General features: G+C 41.5%; 1 protein-coding gene across 5 annotated transcripts in view; it reads left to right on the top strand.

Moving 5' to 3' along the window:
- LOC144828696 (carbonic anhydrase 13-like) overlaps nt 1–12,369 on the top strand; it is a 796,251-nt gene that overhangs the window by 715,257 nt on the left and 68,625 nt on the right. For 4 of the 5 annotated variants that reach the window (XM_078687082.1, XM_078687079.1, XM_078687081.1 and 1 more), the window contains exon 9: nt 2,624–2,779. The exons of the other annotated variant lie outside the window; for it this stretch is intronic. In XM_078687082.1, the coding sequence (XP_078543208.1) occupies nt 2,624–2,779 (156 nt within the window). The remainder of the gene's footprint in view (nt 1–2,623; nt 2,780–12,369) is intronic. 5 annotated transcript variants of the gene reach the window in all.

Genomic DNA, 12,369 nt, shown 5'->3' with positions numbered 1-12,369 from the left:
CCGACGACGCCATCCGACGGCCCCACTAAGCCGCTGCTCGCAATGCGACCGGGGGCCACCGTACGCCGCTGCACTTCACACCACAGCACACAACGCCTGCCGATGCCAGCACTCCTGATCCCAACAGAGAGGAGGTCGACCTGCAACGCATGTGACTTCGAGGGCCCTGACGACTCCTGCACCGACCTCCGACACCGACGCCTGTGGACGTCGTGTTTTGAAAAGCTCAACGAGAGGTCGCCGACGCGCTGCATTTCTAAAAGGTACTGTTTGCGGGTCTTCCCACACCGTAGCTGGCCCGATGGCGCGGTCAGCCAGAACTTTTTGGATTTGTTTGCTCACAACACCGTGATAGCCCCAGACAGAGCTATCAACATAATGGAACTGTTTTTAAAGATTATTTTGACAACTGTAGAATTTTAATTCCTATATTTTGGATTCGTATCGTTTTTGGTCATGTCTTAAAGTATAAAAAAACATTGGCTATTTTTTCTAAACTGGTGTGGTGTCTTTTTGTAGTGCTTACACTGTATTACTGTTGGTTATGTGCAAATGATTTACACACTTTCTCTAAGATAAGCCTGACTGCTTGTGCCAAGCTACCAAGGGGGTGCGCAGGGGTTATTTTAGGAGTGTAACTCCCTTATCCTGACTAGGAAGAAGGGTCCCTATTTGGACAAAGCGTCAAGCCCTTGCCAAATAGAGACACCCATTTCTAACTATTGGTGAGTAATTGCATATGTGAAAGGCAGTATAGTTGAGTGTTTGAGTATATGAGTGACTGTATGTGTGAGTGTATGGGTGAGTGAGTATGTGTTAGTATATGTATGAATAAGTGAGTGGGTGTGTGTATAACTGATTAGGTGAGTAAATGGCTGTCTGATTGACTATAGGTGAGTGAGTAGGTGTGTGAGTAGCTCTATGAGGGACTGACAGTGTTTCAGTTTTTTATGTTTTTATTATTATTATTATTATTATCATGGACAGTTATAGATAGAACAACGTTTGCATAAGAAAAGCATTTTTGTGGTTTGCTTATACCTTTGCTGTGGTTTGACAAATCTTCACGAAATTTGACAATTACACACAACTACCGCCAAAATGGCTGAACGGTATTACACCAATTTTGGCAAAAAACTAGATCTTGATCCAGAAAGCATGTTTTTTGTGATTTGGTATACATCCATTCAGTAGTTTTTAAGAGATGAAGGGTCAACAATTATAGATATTTCACGCCACTAAAGGAAATGCTGAGCCAACATATCTTGCGATAAGATCTGATTGGCTTTTACCACATCAGCAAACATATAATGGAATTAGAATTAAGAATCGGATTCAGTCCCCTGTCCTGAATAAAGGAGAAAAAAACATATAGGGGGCAAGGGTAGGGATCCCCTTCCACCATAGGCCTGGTGGGGGGCCTTGGGCCAAAAACAGGGGGTCTGATTCACAAATGTAAACTTAGACCAAAAGTTTAAGTTTAGCCCTGAATTCTAAGTTTAGACCTAACGTCTAACTTTACTACAAGTAAAGTTAAACTGTTTGGTCTAAACTTAGACCAAAAGTCTAACTTTAGGAATAGCAAAGTTAGACTTTAGGTCTAAACTTAGACTTCAGCTTTTCATGAAATTTTAGCCTGTTTTGCCTAATGCATTTAAACTAAATTGTGACTTGCTCTTTTCAGAAAATACCTTTGCACCCGATGATTGTATTTTTATAACTACTTAGTTACAATAGACATTGTAATACTGCACAGTGGGCACTGTAGTAATGTCTCTAGTGTAGTCACAGAAAGCAATGCAAAATGGTCTTTTTAGTTTGTTATTATGGCATCTTTGGTTTACCAGCTGGTTGTATGTTGATGCGGATATTGCAATGATTTTAATTAATTATGCAAAATAAATCAGTTACTTTAGTTCAAAAAAATTAAAAAAGCCTGCGCTGTATGCTCTTCAGCAGGAGTGCAGGACCCTTAAGGCTGGTTCTATTGCTGCAATTTGTAGCCTGATAAATGTTTTAAATAAGTCTCAAATACATTTTTCATGTTTTTTTTAAATATAATATTGCATGGAAAACAAGTTGTGAAAATAACTATTATTAAACATAGTAATGTGTGAATGTATAAAAATAAGCATTTGAATATAGTGAGTGGGGAATTTTTGACAAAGCGATTATGGCTCCATTATATATGTTGATGTGCTGACCCCTAGATAGAGCCAAATGGGCCCCCGCTTTTTATTATATTTGTGTTTGGACCCTTTGGCAAATACAGTATGTCTGCTTTATTTAGAATTAAACAGTTAATATTGCATCATCTCAAATTACAGCATTCATGACAACACTGTGCATGACAGGGGTGTGAGTTATAGTTTCTTTACTGCATGGGTTATAGGTACTTGAGATACCTATAACTGGTGAATTTCAGTGGTTTATTTATTTAAAATGTTATGTTCTAACTGCCACTTTCACCTAACTATAACATCCTTTTAATCGTTGATATATATATATATATATATATATATTGACATAATCAATTGCTGGATTATATAAATATGTTATTGATTCATTGCAATTTTTAATTACATTTAATAATCATTTTGATCATTAACTGATCTTATTTCAGCATCATAAAATTGTTTTCACCGATTTTGATCCTATGTCCCTTCTGCCTAAATCTTTGGAGTACTGGACCTATCTGGGCTCTCTCACTAGTCCACCACTGTGGGAAAGCGTCATATGGATTGTCCTCAAGGATCGCATGACAATCAGTTCAGAACAGGTATGCTGAGAAAAAGTATTCAAATTCAGTTGTTTTTCATTCAAAAAGCTTTATGGAGCCTGTTCACACTTATAAAGAGCAGGGTGAAACAAAGCAAAAAATTGGAATTGTCGCACCACAGTGTGCATTGCAAACTAATAATTATATATAATGGATGCATAAAGCAAAAGATTTTCAAGTCTACAGTCATTATCAATGATCCAGAGAGAAACCACTAACTGCTTAGGGAAATCAACAGTTTTGAGTTGTTGTTGCTAGAAAATTTGTAGTCAGCTGAAAAATGGACTGCAAAACAACAATTACCAACAATAATAATAAATTAAAAAATCTTGAGAAATTATTGTTAAATGAAGAATGTAGTGCTCATAACTGTTTCAATTTTTGGAAATGTTGAACCCAAACCAGCTTTGGATGCGGCGTGGGTGTGACGGTGTTCCAAGAAACAGTATTGCTGTTACAGTTTTTTAGAGTTGAGGGCTGGCCAACAATGACACCGCACTACAGACACAGAGTTGTGAGAAAAGAGCCAGCACACTAAATAGATGCACACCAGCAAAAGAATAGGGAGTGTTGTGGAGGGTCCAGTGCTCAATTTACAGCTGTATTTTAACAAATATATGCCTAAATTGTGTGTGATAGGGAAACATCAGCAATAAACGCCAATTTGGTTCATGCACATATGCAAAATGAGTCAGATGGCCTCAATGAGTCTCGCTAAATAAATAGTGCAATGAAGGCAATCATTTGTTTTATTTTAGTTCACCCTAACATACCAGTGTGCTGAATCTGTGTAAGCATTAAGCTTCTGATGGATACATCTGACTGTGGATTCCTCACCTTTTGAAAATCCCCTGAGCCAGCATTTTACGGAAACTTTTACCCAGCTCTCCACGCCGACGAGGCTGTCACTATGCCATGGCTCCACTCGCGACTCCGTATGAAGTCACTGGAGCCATAAAAGAGCTTTGCCGGCGTGTTGATGTCAATTCCCTTTTTTCTGCGCCATCAATGTGTAATGGTTTTCTAGGACACTCCATACTGTTTCAAGTTACTTCTCCAGGTTTCTACAGTAGTTTTGCAATGGCGACTTCGAGGAAGTCAGAATTCAAGCCCTGTAGAGCGTGTGGGGGTCATATGTCCATCACAGGCCCCCCATGAGGACTGTTTGTGGCGTTTATCGTCGGACCACAACTTCGAGGGATGCTCATGCTGTCGCAAGATGAACCCGAAGGCTTTGAAGGAAAGAGAAGGCAAACTCTTTATGATGAAATCAAGAAAGGAGAAGAGAGGTCGGAAAAGATCCATGTCGAAGTCATCGACCTCGCATGGTTCGAAGTCGAGGAAGCATAAGAAGAAGAGGAGGCATGGCTCTCAGGCGTCGTTTGTCGAAGGGAAGGGCTTTGAGATCAGCTTCTCCGGTGCCTCGAGAATTGATAGTGGGCAACCCAATATACCCTTGAGGGTTTGGGCAAAAGATATGGTAGGGTAACAGTACCTTCAAGGGATTTTAATAAACAACAGAATTTAAAAACACTTAGAGAGTCGAATCATATGGGCTTAGTAATTTAACCCAATGATGCAGTTTATGCAACAACAGAAATTATATGTATTAGAAGGCTGTCACTTATTAGTAATCAGTGGAAGGAGAGAGCAAAAAGGAATTAAAAGGCGGGTGTATATAGACAAAAAGTGTTTAATTTTTTTTCTTTTTTCAAATCAAATTAAAACGTTGGGTACAAGAAAAGGCAAAGATGCAGAAGGGTAAAAACATTAGTCTACACAATCCTTACTACATCAATTGCTAAGGCTTTTCTACCTATTACAAAATTAATTGAGTGTTCAATGGTAGATAAAACCAAAGTCGACGTTTCGGTCTCTATTCTTTCGTGTAGGAGACCATCCTCAGGACATGGATTTCATATCTTGAGTACCCTAAAAATTATAACAGATTGAAAATTAAAATACTGTCTCAGCCCATTAAAGGGATGATATACTTAATATATATAACACCCAGAAAAGCTCTCAACTACTGAACATAAAATTAAATTTCGATATACCTATAAATCGTAACACAATCATGACAGTTGTAGAATCACAGATTCCATGCATATTGTAAGCTTTTGGAATTTCTATTATTGTTTCCATCATGGATGGGATTAAGCGAAACATTCTGTAGATGAAATGATCATGTACATGAAGTACCTCAGTATCATGCAATGCATGTCCTAGACAATATCAATTCTAAGTCATACATAAATCTATGTTAACAGAAGGAAAACCATATTCACCAAGCGGAACATTTCAGCTGAAACACCCATATTCTATTGATTCAGACATGGATATATTTCTCAAGTTGTTATCATGTCAAAGGGGTGGCACAAAGGTTACCATATTCTATTGATTCAGACATGAATACATTTCTCAAGTTGTTGACATGTCAAAGGGGTGGCATAAAAATTTCCATTATTTCAAACATATTTATATACCTCGTTCTTATATGCGCCCAGACCCGAGATTCAATTGTCTAGTGCTGTTACTGGTTCGATAATTCCGTGTGGTGTGATGAAATATCCTATGGTAGGACAGTAAAATGAGCTAAATTTCGATATCATCACATATCCATATATTGAATTGGGTTATTATATAACTAAATCCTAACTTTTACCTTATGGGAGTCAACCGGTATCCCAGATGGGTGGAGTGTAAGTAAGTAAGTAAACTTTATTGTTTTAGGTTAATTAAAACCAATACAAAAATACATTAAAACACATATCCTCGGATGAAAATTAAATTAAAAAGAAAAAGTTAAAAACAGTAAACTTTAGTTTTAAAAATTGAAATGATAAAAATCAATGTCATGTGGGAGGTCAACAATGTTCATTGCATCATGTCTTGACCATAGTTCCAGAGGTCTGATCAGGGGCGAATTCATAGTTTGTTAGTTTCAGCTCCACTAGTTTCAAGAATTTCACCAGCTTCCCATTTAGTTGTGGAAGATCTGGGTCAAAACAAGCGAGAACTGCTTGTCTACATGTGCGAATTCTTCGTTCATTAAAACCGGTTTTTAGCAGGGCTACTCTTTCCTCTTTCAGCCCCAAGCAGGTGCATAGCATATGTTCAAAATTTTTATTACCTTCACCACACAGCCTACATTTTGACCCACAGTTCCGTCTCAGCCATGGTTGAAGATGTGGTATGACTGGTAGGATTCCAAGCCTGTGTTTTAAAAAAGCTTCTTTAGTTTTCCTGCCATACCCCAGACCGAAGTAAGCTTGTAGCCCCGGTGATTTGTATGTGCACAGTGTCATCCAGGCGTGACGCCTGTGGGAGAAGATGGCTTTGTCTTCCACATGCGAAAGTCTTTTTATACTCTTGTTTACTACACGCTTGAATTGGGCACTCTATATTGTTAGCATTATTGACAAACAAAACTGACTGGTCAGAGCCCTTGAGAGACAATATATATTGTAGCATCGGGTTAAGCGATTTCTTCAAAAGACCAGAATTATGAGTAGCTAAAGTTGTCAGGTTTTTTTAAGACATTGTGAGATTGAAGATGAATAATATCTAAATAAGTCATTAGGTACCTGTCTGGTCAGTCGGGTCCAGAAATCACGAATTTAAAAACAGGGTCCTCGTTATTTTTGGATAGCTATTTGATCGTTTCCATAGGCCACAGGTTTAGAGAGAGGGTCCTCGTTAGTTTTAAAGGATTCCCTAATTACGATACATAAAGAGAGAAATCAAATTAGAGCCTTTGGAAGGTCTACACTAGTTGACATTCTGTTTCAGAAATGTTGGTAAATATCTGAGGGCCGTTACATACCTTGTATATTAGAGGGTGTAACAACGCCTTCTTGTCAATGTTTTTCGAGTGAGGCAGTCTGCTCTAAAAATAAATAAGAGGCGACCGTCCAATTTAGTTTCCAATCCATGGACATCAATCTATACAATTTGTTTAGGGAGCTGAATGTACAGGGCCTCCTATTTATAAATACCTGAGTCCAATGAGTCAGAGTCTGTCCCCACACAGTAGATGCTTCAGCAAAGGATGCAAAGATTGTGACCGTGGGTTCACACAAATTTATACAAATGTCGTTTGGAGATCGACAGAGGACTAGAGTTTTTGAAAACGTCCTGTGTTATATTAGACAAACAGTCGGCCATTTTGTAGCGGTAGTGAAAAAGGTCTTTAGTATATCTAATATTTATATATGGCTCCTAGTATGTATTGTCACGCTAGCAGAATGAGTGTTTCATGATCTAGTTTATGACTACATATCTGTTCGCGTTTGCCGATGTTTAAATAAGTACTGTGGAGATTATGTAGTTAGAAACAAACATTGTAGAAACATTTCAGATTACACAGAATTTGGGGAAACAGACAAACATCCGCATTAGGAAGTCAAAAACATTATTGTAGTATCTAGAGACAGAAAAGTGCAACACATTTAATGTCAATAAATTCTGACTTTGATTTAATAGATCTATGAGATCATCATTGTTAAATATGTCAATTATTCTGTACATAGTAGACAACGTTATGGGGCCCTCCTGGTTGTGTCCCAGTTTACAGCTAGCCTAAAGAGAATCCCTCCTAGTTCACAACCAGTTTACACCTAAATTGTTGAAATGAATACAGGCCAAACCTGAGGTTTTACAGACACGCAAGTGAGTGCCATTCAGTGGCGCTGTTAAGCCCTTTCTCAATAGTGTTGGCATTACAAATGTGTTTTCCTTCCCTAAGTGTCAAATTACGGTCAACATTTTGTTGCCGTTTTGTCGGTTTGACTACCTCAATGACCCACCAGGTCATTTGGTCAAAAGTGTGGCCTGATCTGAGATAGTGCTCAACAAGTGGAGCAGATTTTACCTTACATCGGATGCGAGACTGATGCTGAAGTATCCGTTTCTTAACAGGCTGAATAGTCTTGCCGATATAGTGTAGCTCACAAGGGCATTTAATGCAATATACCACGTTAGCAGTATTGCAGTTGGAGAAGGACTTCATAATCAATTTGATTCCATTGATGTTACAGGTTTTTACTGTTTGTGTAGTATGGCAGGCTTGGCAGCTACAACACTTAAAGTGACCCATAATAGGTGTCAATTGTCTCATATTATCAACCACATGTTGCTCTTTGGCGTTGTCATACGCGTGGACTAACCGATCCTGCAGGTTGGTGCCTCTTTTAAAGGAAAAAAGCGGCTTTTGGATCAATTCAGGGATTGATACTAACAAGTTCCAATGTTTTAATATGATTTTCTTGATTGCATTGGCATGAGTGCCAAAGGTGGATACACATACTAGATTCTCTTTCTTGGGGCGGTCTTTACCTTTCAGAAGTTCTTCTCTTGGATTATACCAGGCTCTTTTGAGAGATCTTTTTAGGAGCTTAGAGGGATACCCACTAGCCTTCAGTTTATCCTTTAGTATTTTAGCTTCAGTAAATTAGTCAGATCTTAAGGTGCAGTTTCTACGCAAACGTAGAAATTGCCCAAACGGTAGCCCATCTTTGAGGGCTTGGGGATGATGACTTTGATATTTCAGTAGAGTGTTGCGTGATGTTGGCTTAGTGTATAAACTTGTATATAAATGATTGGTCATATCACTCTTTATATATATATATCCAAGAAGTTCATTTCAAATGGATTATATTCAAGAGTAAATTTCAAATTAGACTTTTGATTGTTTAACCAGACATGAAAGTTTTGTAGTTCTGTCTCAGACCCATGCCAGACCAAAAATACATCATCGATGTATCGCAACCACTTTCGGATGTTACTCAAGAAAGGGTTGGATACATCGTGAACAAATAGATTTTCGAAATGGGAAACATAGATATTAGCTATATCTGGGGCATACACTGCACTCATGGCAACTCCATTAAGTTGCTGGTAGAAGTTGTTCTCATATAGGAAGAAATTTTCACATAAAGATATGCGTACACACTCGATTATGAATTCAGTGGGCACCTCATGTGGTCTGGGTCTGTCATTTAATAGATCTGTGAGAATGGATATTACTTCCAGTTGCGGGATGTTTGTATACAAACTTTCAATATCCATGGTGACAAGAATGTCTTCCATGGGATTGAATTCGAAGTTCTCTACTGCATTAATTACAGCCATTGTGTCCCTAATGTACGAGGGTGACTTAGTGGCAAATGGTCTAATGAAATGATCCGCATATTGTGCTAAAGGTTTGAGTATGGAATTGCAACCGGACACTATAGGTCGTCCGGGGGGATCTGATAGGCTCTTGTGAACTTTAGGCAATAGGTATATTGCTGGCACTGTTGGTGTTTTGTTGATAAGAAAAGCCGCTTCCTTATCGTTGAGCCAGCCTCCCTCCAAGCCTTCTTTGCTTAAGGACAAATTTCTTTAGTCAGTCGGGAAGTAGGGTTAGTTGTCAATTCCCTATAGTTGGATTTATTAGATAATTGTTTGAGCATTTCCATGTTGTACTTATTGCGTTCCCAGAGCACTATTCCTCCCCCTTTACCTGCAGGTTTGATTAGGGTATTATCCAATGTTTGGAGATTTCGTAACGCTTTTTGTTGGTCTATAGGGAAGTTCGACTTGTATTGCAGTCTCTTCTTGAACAGATTATCTATTTCAATCAAGACAGTATTCTCGAATGTGATCACTTCTTTCCTCACCATGGAGTTTAGGGGGTAAAAGGTGGAGGGGCAACGAAGGCCCGTTATGCCTTGATTTCTGTTACCAATATTATTGGCAAAAAAGTTTTTTAATCTCACAGATCTGAAGAATCTGTACATTTCAAGTTTGGTTTCAAAAAGGTCATTTTTATACGTTGGGATGAAACTGAGGCCAGCTGATAAAACCTCAATTTCTTTTTCTGATAGCACATGGCTTGATAAGTTAAAAATGGGGATGGACTGATTTGGTGTTACCCAGGGCTTAATTTGTGCCGGTGCTTTCCGGTGCTTAGCACCGGCACTTCCTTTGTAGGGCCGGGTCTACACACGTTGCTGCACGTGATGTCACACATGATATTGATGATTGATATTTAAATTCTGTGTATGTACCTACGGCCTCGGCGCAGTGTTGTTCTGCTCTCCCGAGTCCCCGGTGAAGGGTGGTGCGGCTTTGGGTGAGAGAGTCAGTGGTTTAATGTTACAATCTGCCAGGCAGGCTAGTAGTGCTGCCTCTGTGCCTGCATAATTGAAACAAATACATTCCCACCCGCTGTCACAGTTAGTCACTGATTCACGTCACCTGTCCAATTACCGAGGCCATGTGGGGGCATCATGACCTGACGTCCTTTACAGGAAGGAAGTGAGGTCAGTCAGAAGCGGCGGCCGGGCCTCGACGACTGGAGTCGTGAGACTGTGGTGCGCATGCGGTCAGGCCGGAAACAATTCCTTGCTCTTGTTGTTCTCTTTCCTGCACTTTGCTCCTGTTCCGGGCGCCTTCCGGAGGCACTGCGCTTTACTCAGGTGAGGTCTGTAATGTTGGGGGCCCTGGGCCCTCATGATAGAAAGGACTGACGCAGACACAGTCAGGTACTGGTTACAACTGGCCTCGAGCACGTGCGCTCGGCCCCTTTTATTAGAGCTGTGTCACCTGACCAGTGACATCAGTGGTGGGTGGGTGTCTAGTGTAGGGCATACAAAAAACACTAGACTGCTGGCTGTAACTCTGGATCAGTACATCCCTCCCAAACTTCGGGAAAATTAAGACAAATGAAAGTCCAACCTGTGGAAGAAAAATGCAGTTTGCAAACCCCACGATAAAGTTCAACCTGTGGGAATGAAAAATGTACGTGCAATATAACACTGGACTCTGTAAATTGAAATGAGTCTCTTTGGTGGATTGCAGATCGCAGATGGTGTAGTTACTGCATTCAGGACTCATGAGTCACTGTGACATGATTTGCCGTTGTTCAGCGGGTCCTATTTTCTATCTGCGCCGCTTGGACATTGTTCTCGGTCTTGCCTTTGCTTGGCACCACTGGTGACAGTTGGTAGTTTAGATAGAAGGATGACGTGATCCGAGCATTGTTTGTCTTCTCGGTTCTCCTCTTCAGTCCTGGTCCTTGGTGATGTCTCTGAGCAGGCTTCAAAGTATTTCTGGGCAGATGAAAGGAGTAGGTGCATACATCCCTCTCACTAGGATGCCCCTCTTCGCCGGTATTCCTCTCTCACAAGATGTCCGGGAGGACCTCTTTGCCAGGCTTCCACTGGACTGGTGTTGTCGGTCATGTTGCTCCACCATAGCCTTCGGGCCGTGAGCGGGGCGCTCCACGATCTTCACCGTTGTGTCCGAGTTCCACCTGAAGGTTACGCTGTTGACTCTTTTCTTGCACGCAAAGCTTTCCTCTCCGTGGGTCTTGCAGACGCACCGTCATGGATCCGTCTCTCTTGCAGGACTTGCTGCCACCAGAGTCCCTTGAGGCCTTTGCTTATTGGGCTGCCACGGGTTGATGTGGAGTGGTCAGTTCCTCAGCCGGATGTGTGAGCACTCTCGCCATTCAATCTTCCGCTCAACCCCAAAGGTAGAATGTTGTCAACAGTCCAAACTTGCTATCTTCTACGATCGCCACATTGATGGATGGCTTGTAGATGGATATCTTTGACTTGTGCCGCCGGTGTTCATGCCAGGCCTTGTTCTCCGCTGCACTCCGGTGTTCCGGTGCATGTCGCCATCTTCTTCTGATGGGTGTGTGAGTTGACTGGTCACACCTCTTCACTTCTTGTGGTCTTCGAGTGGCACTCACTACCCTTCTTCTCCTCCATTCCTTTCACGACGTGGTCGGTCCCTTTCTTTTCTTCAATCACCCAGGCCATCTCCGTGTGGCGTGCACTCCACACGAATCTCCCTGGTTGCGTCCTACCCTTAGGACACGCCTCCTCTTCTTCCGATGGCCAAACCAGGCATCGCACCTTTCTTCCTGTCGCTCCTTCTTTACTGCGGGTCGGTGTCATCAGACCTCTTCTGGGTCCCGTCCATGGACCTCTTCTTGATCTATTCAGTTGCTATGCCTTTGATCTTCTGGCATGTCTTTGCAGTCGTGATCTTCTGACTGTCCGCTTCTCCTTTCTTTTCCTTCTGGGTGACCAACGGCCTGGTCATCTTCTCCTTTCCGGGTGACCAACAGCCTGGTCATCTTCTCCTTTTCTTTCCGGGTGACCAACGGCCTGGTCATCTTCTCCTTTTCTTTCCGGGTGACCAACGGCCTGGTCATCTTCTCCTTTTCTTTCCGGGTGACCAACGGCCTGGTCATCTTCTCCTTTTCTTTTCCGGGTGACCAACGGCCTGGTCATCTTCTCCTTTTCTTTCCGGGTGACCAACGGCCTGGTCATCTTCTCCTTTCCGGGTGACCAACAGCCTGGTCATCTTCTCCTTTTCTTTCCGGGTGACCAACGGCCTGGTCATCTTCTCCTTTCCGGGTGACCAACAGCCTGGTCATCTTCTCCTTTTCTTTCCGGGTGACCAACGGCCTGGTCATCTTCTCCTTTTCTTCCCGGGTGACCAACGGCCTGGTCTGCATCTGGCGGTGACTTTTTGGCAAGTCATCTTCGCTGTGACCTACTGACAGGTCTCCGAGGACGCGATCCCTGCGT

Source organism: Lissotriton helveticus, chromosome 4_1, assembly GCF_964261635.1.
Source record: "Lissotriton helveticus chromosome 4_1, aLisHel1.1, whole genome shotgun sequence".
In the NCBI taxonomy this organism is placed as follows: Eukaryota; Metazoa; Chordata; class Amphibia; order Caudata; family Salamandridae; genus Lissotriton; species Lissotriton helveticus.
This window is presented reverse-complemented; position numbering and strand designations above follow the sequence as displayed.